This window comes from Actinia tenebrosa, unplaced genomic scaffold (assembly GCF_029948245.1).
Source record: "Actinia tenebrosa isolate PJP-AT-01 unplaced genomic scaffold, QUT_ActTen_1.0 PGA_scaffold16__25_contigs__length_10494907, whole genome shotgun sequence".
NCBI classification, from domain to species: Eukaryota; Metazoa; Cnidaria; class Anthozoa; order Actiniaria; family Actiniidae; genus Actinia; species Actinia tenebrosa.
In genome coordinates this window covers 3,767,668-3,780,466 of record NW_028292576.1, presented here as the reverse complement: position 1 = coordinate 3,780,466, position 12,799 = coordinate 3,767,668, and the positions used below count along the sequence as shown (strand labels likewise).

General features: G+C 35.6%; 1 protein-coding gene across 8 annotated transcripts in view; it reads right to left on the bottom strand.

The window, feature by feature from the left end:
* Positions 1 to 257: 257 nt before the first annotated feature.
* The window catches only part of LOC116309108 (octopamine receptor beta-2R), a 21,791-nt gene continuing 9,249 nt past the window's right edge, over positions 258 to 12,799 (bottom strand). For 3 of the 8 annotated variants that reach the window (XM_031719662.2, XM_031719664.2, XM_031719663.2), the window contains 2 exons: positions 5,798 to 5,911; positions 258 to 4,213 (listed from right to left, as the gene is read on the bottom strand). In XM_031719662.2, the coding sequence (XP_031575522.1) occupies positions 2,362 to 3,408 (1,047 nt within the window). In that variant the 5' untranslated portion in view covers positions 3,409 to 4,213; positions 5,798 to 5,911 and the 3' untranslated portion in view covers positions 258 to 2,361. Of the gene's footprint in view, positions 4,214 to 5,797; positions 5,912 to 12,358 lie in introns of all 8 variants that reach the window. The other 5 variants (XM_089031197.1, XM_031719672.2, XM_031719665.2 and 2 more) reach the window with 4 other exon arrangements.

Sequence of the window (12,799 nt, the reverse complement as noted above, 5' to 3'; positions counted from 1 at the left end):
CCATACGAATGTCTTTTTACATACGTGCAACACTTCAACGGCTTTCAAATGTACGCACTTAAATGGCTTTCCAAGATACAGCAGCTAAATGGCTTCCGCATTCAAAAAATAATAATAATAATTCAACAATTTAATGGGGATATATTCTTCCGCCCATCGTCTCACCACTTTTTGGTTATTGATTTTTTGATGCTGTCATTTTCGGGATTAAAAACGAATCTTGAATATCGTAGCGCAGTCAGACTCTAAGGCTCGTGTAGATTATTTTCAATTTTATTGGTTTATTTGATGGCTGTATTAGCATATATCTCAGGGAGGGGTGGTCGACTCTCTCGATTCATACTCTAACGTCGAAGTAAATATTAGTGAAGACTTGTAAACAACGAAAAATGCATGGCCAGTTATATTTATAATAACAATAATAAATATGATATAATTCAAATTTAAATAATAACCGAATCAGTCTCTTGGCTGATCAACTCACAAATTGAACCCTAAAACAACCTCTGGGCGTTGATTTAAGTCAGGGCACGGCTAACTCACAAATTGAACCCTGAAACAACCTCTGGGCTGTTCTAAGTCAGGGCATGGCTAACTCGCAGATTGAACCCTGAAACAACCTCTGGGCTGATCTAAGTCAGGGCATGGCTAACTCACAGATCAAACCCTGAAACAACCTCTGGGCTGATCTAAGTCAGGGCACGGCTAACTCACAGATCGAACCCTGAAACAACCTCTGAGCTGATCTAGGTCAGGGCATGGCTAACTCACAGATCGAACCCTGAAACAACCTCTGGGCTGATCTAAGTCAGGGCATGGCTAACTCACACTAGATTGAACTCTGAAACAAATTTTTACGATTATTGCAATGAATGTAGCCATTGATTGGTCCTATTTCGTTATGCGGTTAAGCTATGATTTCCACCTCAGTTACAATACCACAGCTATCAATCATTTTCAAATTCTTAGTAAATGTTGAATATCTATTTGAGTGGACCTTACATTTTGTTATTAAAGATCGACAAATTCTTTATCTTTGCCCCAGAAGAAACTAGTATTTTCTTCGACGTTAATTAGAAATTGTCTCCAAAAATATTAAATCTATAATTCATATCTCTAACCATCGCTAACCATAAAAACCACATCTTTAATTGGCGTTTCCATTTAATAATACAGGAATTTATTCCACAAATTGATTTTTTTTTTTGTCTAATTTCTCTCTCTTTTTTCTTCTCTTTTTTTTTCTTTTCTTTTCTTTTTGTATTCATTTCTTTCTTTTTTATTATTATTATTTAATTTTTTTTTTCTTAATTTCTTAATGTTCTTTTTTTCCCCATAAATTTCTTAATTTTTTTCTCAGTAAAATCGCTCTTACTGCTTCCAAGTGTTTCCTGTTGTTAATATCCTACAATATTTACACTACATATATATTCTGTGTTATTACTGAATGAAGATAACGATTAGTATTTCTAATATTTCAATAATATCTTACGAGAGTCGTTCATCCCACCCCACCCCTGCTGAGTATATACATTTAGCGAAAGAGGAAGTATCGATTTGGATTAGAGATTAGATTAAGTGAACATGATTTATTCTAGAGCGTAGGTAATGAATAATATGACAAGACTTTGAAGCATTTACTGGATATTTTGACTTTAATACTACAGCCATCATTTGCAAGTGGAATTGAAAATTCGATTTTAAGATGATGTCTCTAATTCTCATTGCAGTCGAAATATTCAATAAAAATGTTTGAAAGTTTCTTTATATTATTCATTGCCAAGCTGTATGCCCACAAGTACACATTTCACATCTCACATTAAAGTGTAGGTAGATTTTGAATGGGTATTGTCGCTGAGAAATGGTCGCTTTGGAAGGTTTAACTTTTAACTTTAACGAGGTCGATTTAACTTTTTAAGAGGTTGTTATAATACTATGAATCGTGTCTTTACTGCTTCGTTCTTCCCGAAAGTAACGTATGAGGATGACTAATATACGGATATACTTGTATTCAAACAATATATACATTTTTAGCTCGAGCTCCCTTTCAAAAAAAACTTTTCCATCCATCTTCGTCCCATTTTTGCCCCCCACCGTACCCCCCTCCGCTTTCTATATCCCCAACCCCTAACCCCTTCGTACCGTAATCACAATCTATTTATATACATATACATAGCAGAATTTTTTAAGTCGAAAGCGCATTCTATAATGTGACTCTAAAATGGCTTCACAATTCAACCAATCAAAGAGCAGGAAAATACATACCATCCAATCACGGTGGTGCCAAAAGCCATTTAAGCGTCACGGAGTTCTACGTTTCCCACTCGTGCAGTATCTACTATGAATAAGATATAGTAATAGTCAAATAGCGCTGATGTGTTCATTACTATTGTGGCAATTCCGTAGATTCGTGTTGGAGGTCCCGATAATGATTCCTGCACTTTCAGCCGCTTTGGAGTGAAATCTAATGGTCACATCTCTACGCCATGTTTTTCTGATCGTTCTTCGAATAGCCGATTGTATATCAGGCTTCAGAAAGCAATAGATCAAAGGATTGATCAATGATTCAAGCGCTAACATGTAGAATGCAATCACGGTTAGAACTTCTGGTACCAGGTCAGAACGGCCGAGTGTGACCGCGGTGGTGATATAGAGGAGTGGTGCCCAGCATAGTAGAAAGACACTAGCGATAGTGATGAAGACTCGGGCGACCTTCAGCTCGAAAAAAAGCCTCTTTTTCTTGGTTTGAACGGTTTGTTGGTCGGAAAGCTCGGTCTGTAGGCGGTTGGTGCATTTTTGGACCTGCTTGAAGATGTAAAAATACACGGCAAACACGAATGCATAAGGAATGATGACGCCACCGATCTCAAGGATGAAGATATACACCTTATGGGCTATAAGATAGCTATTATTATCCCAAATCACTGGAATGAGTGAGAACAATATTGGTACTGACCAACACGCGATGATCATTCTCTTGAACAACTGCTGTATATCCATGGTATAGGTCAGCGGTGAGGAGATTGACAGATACCTATCATACGTCACACAGCAGACGTTAGATACTCCAAGGAGAAGCGATATCGCTGTCATGTATCCTATTCCAGAAAAGTCAGGCACAGCTAAGTGAACGGGAAAGAAAATAGCACCCATCATAATGTCGGATATCGCTAACGATACCACGAAACCATTAGTAAAAGACCTGATATTCTTGTTGATGTACACAAGTAAACAAACCAAGACGTTTGTTGCAACAATTAACACACATAGAATACTCATAGTCGCTTGGAACACTTTTAACTCTTGCTCGTTGAGCAATACTCCCGAGCCCTGTCCATGACTGGTCGTGGTAAGATTCTCGTTCGAGCGATTCATTGTTTTTGAAGTCACGTCTTCAAAATCCATCATAACTTTCAGTCTATCTTTCAGAAGAAAAGTTCTATTTGGGTTCGGCTTCTTTCTCTAGCCGCTAATCCAACGTCTTCAGCGTTTAGATTTCTTCGTGAGCTTATATTCTTCTTTTTCAATGTAATTCCCTCTCAAAATCGCCAAGATCAAAGACTGCCCCTCGTTTTATCGTCGGTATTGCGTTGTATTAGAACCAAAACAACTTGTTTAAAATAAAAACACAATACTGCTCTTAAGTGATCTGCAGATACACTACTGTTTTGTATTCTTAACTAAACTGCAGTTTTCCAAGATGATTGACTTCCCGCATAAACAGCCTTAGTTTCTTGATACTTGAAACTTGGATTCTAAATCTATTTTATGCGTTGAAACCTCTCTCTTGTCTCTCCTTGATTTCAACGTCGTTTAAACTTATTTTTAACGAACGTCTAGTTACTGACCTCGTCCTCGTTTTTAAAGGCTCTTAGCCAAATCCCATGACGACGTTTCTCAGAATTGTTCTTGTTCACATCCTTCTTGTTCACATCCAGATTTCGCTTTATTAGCTGCTTCAATTCTAGTCGCCTCGAGTATTTTTCTGTCAGGAACAATTAGTTTTGATATTTAGATATTTTACCTCGACAAATTTTCCAAATTGCTTTGCCACTCGGTTCGCTTTAGTAATCCACACGAATGTTGATCCCAAAAATACCTCCAGAAGTATCTCTTCTTTTCTGTGAATGAATATCGTACAAGTCTCTCAGTTCTCTGTCGAAGAATTTTCAGATCTTTGAGCGACACAGCGGAAGTGTTTTCCTTGACTTCCCTACAAGATCAAAAAAAATTTTACTTTTGCAACAGCCATAATTTGCCTCTATATGATCTTGCCCCCTTCGGCAAGAAAAATTAATTCTTATTTCGGGTTTTCTCGACTTCAATTAGTCGTATTTTGCAAGAGCGCGCGTTTTGATTGGCTTGACCAGTAATTTGCCAATCAAGGTCACATGTGAATTGCTCCAATTGAACTAATGAATTCGTAATAAGGTCAGTCCATGGCTTTTTTGAAGTCGTTTTTCTGAATATTCAAATCGAGAATCCTAAGCTGTTTAAATCCTTATCCTATCGTTGTATTAGTCGAATAAGTACTTCTTTGAAACCCCTTAAGAACGATTTTAGTTCTGTTAAATATTATAGCATATCGTGTCATCCGTGTGAGAAACCAAATATCTGATCCCCCACACTATCAGGAAGTTATGGAAAATATAGATCACTAGTTTCCGTCCTTGAAAAGTTAATTCATAATAAATAAACTGATTTTCTGTGATGTGGTACATGTCATGCTTTTTCGATGGTAAATTGCAATTTTTAAGGATTTTTCTTTCTCTCTTTCTCTCTCAAATTGTATGTGCGGGTGTCGGTAGGCTGCGGCGTTAGGACTTGCGTTTTGGGATTAGATCTGAGATGCGTTTTTCTTTCTTTCTTTTTTCTTCTTTCTTTCTTTCTTTTTCTTTTTCTTTCTTCTTTCTTTCTTCTTCTTTCGTTTTTCTTTTCTTTCTTTCTTTCTTTCTTTCTTCTTTCTTTCTTTCTTCTTTCTATCTTTAACTTAAAGGTGACACCAGAAATCCCGACGTCAGTCGATATTATTCTTCTAATTCGACTTTCCGTGATATATGAGCACAGAAGCACTTAAACATCAAGAACTATCAAGTTATAAAACTCACTGCAACACAAATACAATTCCATCTAATGCGTCTAGCCTTGCGCTCGTGAAGCCATAATCATGACAAAAAGCCGTTTTTGAGTCTCATAGCTTCAAGAACACAGGAGAAAGTCAAGAGGTTATAAAGAATATTAAAGTGCAAATGAAACCTTTGACAATATATTCAGTACTGGTTCTGCATAAAGTAAATAGTTGATTGGTAAAATATTTCTTGATTTGAGTGATGCGTCTCTAAGTTATGAAGGTTTACACTTCCAATATGTTAATGATGATGACGTCAGGTAAGGTATTTGAGTGTTTTTGTTGTAACTAGTAATACTAAATGCTGGCCATTTTGAAAATACAAATTTTAAATAGCTTCCATGTAAACCACGAATGAAATAATGATGCTTTTTAAATACTGTATCTATGAACCAGTTTGATTTTGTATATTTGATTATAAGCCTTAATAGACGTCACGCTCATTAGCATATTGAAAGTATAAACCTTCATAGCTTAGAAACGCATCACTCAAATCAAGAAATATTTTACCATTCAACTATTTACTTCGTGTAGAATCAGTACTGAAAGTATTGTCGAAGGGTTCATTTGCACTTTAAGTCAATAAGGACTAAAGAGACATTCTATTATATAACACAAAGGATACTTCTGGAAAAACCTTAACTAGACTTTACCTTACTAGAACATTACCTTCGTAGGAATAGGTGATTCAATTTTTGATTTAGTCGTGACGAGACCGCCTCTCCACTATGGTTCTTAATGACGACCAATATTGTAGAGTTAACAACAAAACTTTAAGCGCTGCTGAACAATTTAAGGGGAAAAAACAGAACTTTAGTAGTTAATGGGGATTTAAGGTTATGGAAAGAATCGAAGCGAGCCCTCTTTACCAAAAATAATCTTCATACATAACGTGTTTCAGTTAAAAAACAAACACAGAACTTTAGTAGTTAATGGGGATTAGAGGTTATGGAAAGAATCGAAGCGAGCCCTCTTTACCAAAAATAATCTTCATACATAACGTGTTTCAGTTAAAAAACACAGAACTTTAGTAGTTAATGGGGATTAAAGCCGTTACGGAAAGAATCGAAACAAGCCCTCTTTACCAAAAACAATCTTCATACATAACGTGTTTCAGTTTAAGAATTCTTGAATTTTTCATGAAATGGTTTCTGCGGAAAACGCTATACTTTTCAAACAATTTACTTCTCCCACAAGCAAAGATAGGAACGATTCAAACGAGAACAGATCACAAACTTGATTTACGACTTTGCACCAGAAGCTTTCGGCCTTTTTTAAGGCACGAATAATATATTGACTAACACTATTTTCAATTTTCTAGACGGTTCCTATCGCTGTCAAATCTTCGTGTAAGAATCAAAATAACTTAGTCTTATCTTTCAATTAGGGTTTTGAAAAAGTAAAAATTAAGCTCAAAGATTGTAGTATCATTTTGGGATTGGAAAGTAAGCTAACGAGCATGATAAGATTCGCTTCAGTCACGTAAAAAAATATTCATATTCGTCGGTATGAATATTATTATTATATCTTCGACGGTAATTCTTAAAAACAATTCATGCTTACAAAAATATCTTAAATCAAGGTTTTTTTGTCGGTAAAATAAAAACAGATCGTTTGGTTTGCGGCCAAAAATATCGATTAGCGGATAATAGATTTTTGCTTTTGAAAAAATTATTATGTTTGTTGAGCAAAAAGTATTTTCTTCTCAATTGAAGAATCGTTGTCGGGTTCAGAACATAGAACATAGAAGCTGAGTCCGAAATGGTACATGGGAAGTACGTTAATTAGATGCATGCTGTGACCGGCGACCCGTGGAATCATCCACTGTTTTTAATACGCGTTTGGCATTCTAAACCAACTGCATGGATGGCACAAATGAATAAATTATAATATAACTATTTCATTTCCAATGTGCCATTTGAAAATTTCAAATATTATGACTTACAAAATATTTGATTTAAGGATACATATTTCAGTCTTTTTGCCCTTCAGCTTTTTAGGGACGTAGAGGCTTCTGTTATTATTATTGTATCAAGGTCTTTCAGAATAAATATTCCCGTGTTTACTAATCTCTTATTCCTTTTATTCTTATATTTTCTTTATATCCTGTTTTCAACTCCAACTCGGTGGAGTTAATTTAAAGCCTAAATATAAAATCAATCTTTTAGCCTTTCTTTTCTAGTACACTATTTCTCATTAAATCTCTTTTTCTGCTTTCCTTTAATTATATCTCATTCAATTTACACTTCTTATTTATATTTCATATCATCAAAATTCTGCTTATCACAAATATCTCATTTCCAGTTCATGTTTTATTTTTTATTTATTTAGTTTTTCTTTAATGTTTTAATTTTTCATCTTTCCTTATCGTCTGCACGTTAATTGTTGGTTTTTCTTAAATCTAGAGATGTTCATTATTATTATTCCTTTTTTATCTCTCTGGATTTTCTCGGCATACACTTCCTAAGTATGTTCGAATGCGTTTCTCTATTCTACATTTTTTTTAAATTGTTTTTTGTTGTTGTTTTTATTTATTTATTTTGTTAGGGTTTTTTTAATAGGTTTTGTTGTTGTTGTTGTTGTTTTTTGTTGTTGTTGTTTTTGTTTTTGTTTTGTTTTGTTTTGTTTGTTTTTTTCTTCCTTTCTTCCTTCCTTTCTTTCTTTACTCTCATATGGTTTCATTTCGCTATTCTTTAACCGATATCTAATTTTGCAGCACAACCTTATGTAAATAATAATATCTTGAGCCCATTTCCATGATGAAACTCGCTCGATTCAACCCGCGGTTTTCCGGCACAAATAAACACTTATTCTTTCAGAAACTAATAAAGAAAATCTACTGCATCTCGCTTAACTTTCCGGCTGGATTAATTCTTTCTCACCTCTAATGTGCCACATATGCTTTAAATGGAGATCAAACTATCAAGCAGTTTAAATTTCCAATTTAGTCTTCTCGCGTAAAATGCCATTTAAATCAGAGAAAACAAAACAGAAATGGTGAACGTTTTTTGACTTTGAAATGGTTTTCGCTTTAAGCCAATCATCGCATGCCATCCAATAAAAAATGGAAACCATTTCAGTGCAACGTTAGGCAGCTTTGTCTACGTGTGGGAAAATAGCCAATCAGAGAATATTTCAACAGTTCCTCGAGGTTTTCCATTCGACAAATAACATCTTATATATATCTTATACTTAACCGGTGGATATCAAAAATATAATATTAAGATGTCTAATAAGTCATTTATTATCCAACAGACTTAACTTTTTCCCAAAAGAAGGCCTCAAAACGAATGTTTTTCTTTAAACTAGTTTTCAGCGACATTTGTATTTGCGATTCATCGTTCTACCTCCCCAGTTATGCGCTAGTCAAATTATTTCCCTGAACCGTGTCGGGGAAGGGATTTTACGCGTCGATACCGGGGTTTTGACGCACATTTAACGGCAGCGTGAGTGCACGAAGATACGGGTTCTTTAACATTAACAATTTTAACACCAATCACTTCAACAGTCTTAACAGCAAGTCTTTCTCCGGTCGGGGAAAAAAGCTAATAAATAGGGGGTGTGGTCAATTGAGTAGTGCATTACTCTTGCTAGGTCGGACAAGCTGAATTGTATTTTGGATATAAAACATGGAAAAGTCTCCTTTTCAACAAAAATTCGTTAATGTTTGTCTTAAAAATAAATGCATTCAAAAAAAAAATCGATTATTCCTAAAATAAACCTTCTGAACTCGAGTTTGTTTGTCGGACCGTCTATCGTCCATTGGGAAAACTACCGATTATTCAATGATCAAAGCCGGGATCGGTGTCTTTGAACAGAGAATCACTTATGAGTAACGTGCACTATTAGGAAGTAACCAGAATAATCAAAATTATTGTGTATAGTTAACTAGGCTTCATGAAAGGAAACCAGTTAATATAGTCTAGGTAGATGCAGGTTAATGAATTACGGCCGGCACGAAAGGAGAAGGAGAGACTTTTCTAGAATGCGCTTTCATGAAGAAAAGACATACGAAATTGCATGAATCTAAGATTGTCAAATGAATACTCTTTAAAGGTAGGGGGAAATCGAAAGGAAATCATTAGATGTGATAAGAATAGATGAAAATTATTCTACACGGATGAGAATAGAATGAACGTGGGTATTGAAAGAGAGAGAAAATTAGAAACTGGTGATAACTATCGAAAAAATTAAGATTTAAAATTAAGTGTTATATCCAACAGAAAATCTTAAGATATAATGAACAAACAAGTGGATGAAATAAAAACAACTCATTAACTGAAGAGAAAGTAAAAGTCTGCTTATGAGATAAAAAAGAAAAAATACTCTCATAAAGTCAAGAGAATAAAAATCAAAGAAAAGCTGATTTGATGACATTATGAGATAAGAACTCAACAGTTTGAAATCAAGTGTTTTGAGTTTAGCGATAAATCTGGGAAAATTTTAGCGATAAGAAGGATCATATTCCATCTTACTTCGTATTTCATTTCCTCTACTTGGCCATCATTAGCCATCTATCTCCCCTTACGACCTATAGGTGCTGTAATGGTCCATACGTGCCTATCTAAATGTTTCGTGCATCGTGCTAATCCGCAGTTCTTAACAATGGTGCGAATTGAAATTAGTTGCTTTTCTCTGATTAAAAAATACAAATTGAATACTATTTGTGAAGTCTTAATGAAGGCGAGTACGTGCTTGTATTGTAGTTGTGTAGTAAAGGCTAAAACACGGGCGGAATTGCGAGAAAATCTGCATGATTCACGGGCGGTGTTGCTGCTACTAGAGAGTTTAAGATTCTCGTTTACGGCAAACGTGAAACGTCAGTTGACCATTCAAAAATTCTTTAAAATTAGTGAAAAGGAATCGCAAAAATCTAGTAGATAAACAAAAGAATACTTGTCTTTGTCGAGAAGGTTTGCAAAAGGTAAAGTGAAATGTAGGGAAACGATGAAAACGTGGTCACGTTTGCCGTTTGCGGGAAGAAAAATTGGGAATCTTAATCTGCCTACTATTCTTTGCCAGTGTGAGTGGCTGGATGTAATTCGATATTGGCTTGTGGCCGCGTGTTTCAGCCTGGTTTAAGAAGGTCAAAGGTCATGAACTTTGGGGAAAAGTACACGAAAAATACGAAGAATTTTTTGCATCGGTTGAGTAAACATTCTCATGAATAGCATTAAGAGAAAATAATCATTTTCGTTTTTCTCTTGATAGCATATGAATGACTTGACAGCTGTTCTTAACATGTTGCTGTGGTCGTATACACCTATTTTTAAAAAACGTTGTCATCGCCAAAGACAAAATGTGCGGAAAGGTCATTCTAATATGGAAATAACGTGCTAAGGTCCTTGTTCTTGACGAGAATAAGAAACAGAAACACAAGTCCTATCTTCTATTGCGTTTTGCCTATCGCATTCGGCGATGCATTTTGGTTCACTTTATTTTGCGCTTTTAGTTTTTTTTTACTGGTATCTCCGGTTTTCATCCCTCCCTAAAATCAACTCCCAAATTTTTATTCGATCTTTGGGCTGTCAACTAGCCTTGACCCTCGCGCTGTTACCATTGTCACACTCTTTCACAGTTGAATCACTCACCTCTGGGTATTTAGGGTTTTTCTTCCCCTTCCACAAAACCACAGGATAAATTCCAATTCAATCTTTGAGTTAGCCTTGTCCTGACTTAGATCAGCCCAGAGGTTGTTTCCGGGTTCAATCTGTGAGTTAGCCATGCCCTGACTTAGATCAGCCAAGAGGTTGTTTCAGGGTTTCAATCTGTGAGTTAGCCAGTGCCCTGACTTAGATCAGCCCAGAGGTTATTTCAGGGTTCAATCTGTGAGTTAACCATGTCCTGACTTAGATCAGTTCAGAGGTTGTTTCAGGGTTCGATCTTTAAGTTAGCCGTGCCCTGACTTAGATCAGCCCAGAGGTTGTTTCAGGGTTTAATCTGTGAGTTAGCCATGCCCTGACTTAAATCAGCCCAGAGGTTGTTTCAGGGTTCAATCTGCAGGTGTAAGTCGTCCGCCCCTTGAATTAGATCAGCCTTGTTTCGAGGTCTAGGTTCGATAAAATTGGAAGGATTTTATAGAAATATTTCGTGTCACAAAAACTTTCTCGCAGAAATAGAAATAGAAAAAAAACTAGCTCCAACTTCCAAACTCGAATGCAAAAGCAATTTTTTCTTGGACTTTATTTCTCTTGATAAGTCGAAACTTTTTTTTTTTTCTTTTTTCTTTTTACAAAAATATCGTTAAAACATATATACCTTTAAGTTAGATAAAGACGAAACTAGTCTCCGTAGAGAATCTTGATTTTTATTGCGTAAAAGACTGTTTTAAAGGTTTGGAACTTCGTATCATGAAATGAACTAAATCTATGGAATTCAAGGAAAGAAAATACCAGTAAAAAAAATATCACCTCCCATTCTTTCAAGCATGATCAGTAGTAATAATCTAATGGAGTATACAGACTTATTCAAAAATTAAACAGCTATTGAACCAATCTAAAGATACCAGCCCCATGTGGGCTATGCTTATGATTGTTATCCGTGCGTCCATCCATTTATACTTTTAATTACAAAACTATTTGTTTATCTAGTATAAACATTTTTTTCATATCCTTCGGTTTCCATTTCGTTGTTTTAGTAAAAAAAAACCGCTGAGGAGTAAACGTCAGGCTTCCCGGCAGAGGAAGACAATAAGGATGAGTCATTTGTATAATAGAAAAGTGTTTAAATGTTGTGGGGGTTTTTTATGGAAACGTTTACGGTTTCCGCTGGATAACTATCTATATCAATCATAATGTCCGCTGTTTATTTTCTCGTCTTCTTTCCCTCTCTTAGCTTCCTTTCCTTTCCTTTCCTTTCCTTTCCTTTCCTTTCCTTTCCTTTCCTTTCCTTTCCTTTCCTTTCCTTTCCTTTCCTTTCCTTTCCTTTCCTTTCCTTTCCTCTCCTCTCCTTTCCTTTCTCATTCCCCCCCAGTATCGGCCCTCGCTTCATGTAGAGTCGTTTTTGAAGAGCATATGAAAATTGGTTTAACAACTATATAAGCTACATAGATATTAATGTACGCCGATACATAGAGAGTTGTCAATTGAGACGTTGAGCACCGCTAAGTAAAATCCAAATTACAGCTTGCCCCAATATCAATCAGCCAAAAATAACCCAGGTTTGTGGTTTTAAAACCTCTACACAATTTCAAATAGGAGAATGATTTTTAAAACCAAAAAACAAACTAACCTTATGATAAGCCCAAAGACGTCGCGGAAGATGTGTCCCTGATCGTGTTTCGTTGCTCAATGCCCTTGAATGCGCAAATCAAGCTTATTTCAGCGACTTTTATTAACGTGGGCGTGTCTATCTTCTTTTGGCATGACATTTGAATGACAGCTTTCTTCATAGTCTACTCTAACACGACTATCCGAGTATATTGACATACCTAATTCATTTCGAGTTCTGCAATGATCAGTTAAAAGCTATTTAAAGATATTTATTGCTAAGCTCGGTAAAATAATCCTCGATGACTAACAACGGATAAGGGAAAAATAAGCCACATGTCAAGCCGTCTCTATAGCAAATGATCTGCCTTCGTTGAAGGTTTCAAACGTCAAGTTGATTTGCTTCTTTGAATTAATAACAAGAATGACTATGGCAAAAGCATTCTCGCTCTCAAACTCATTA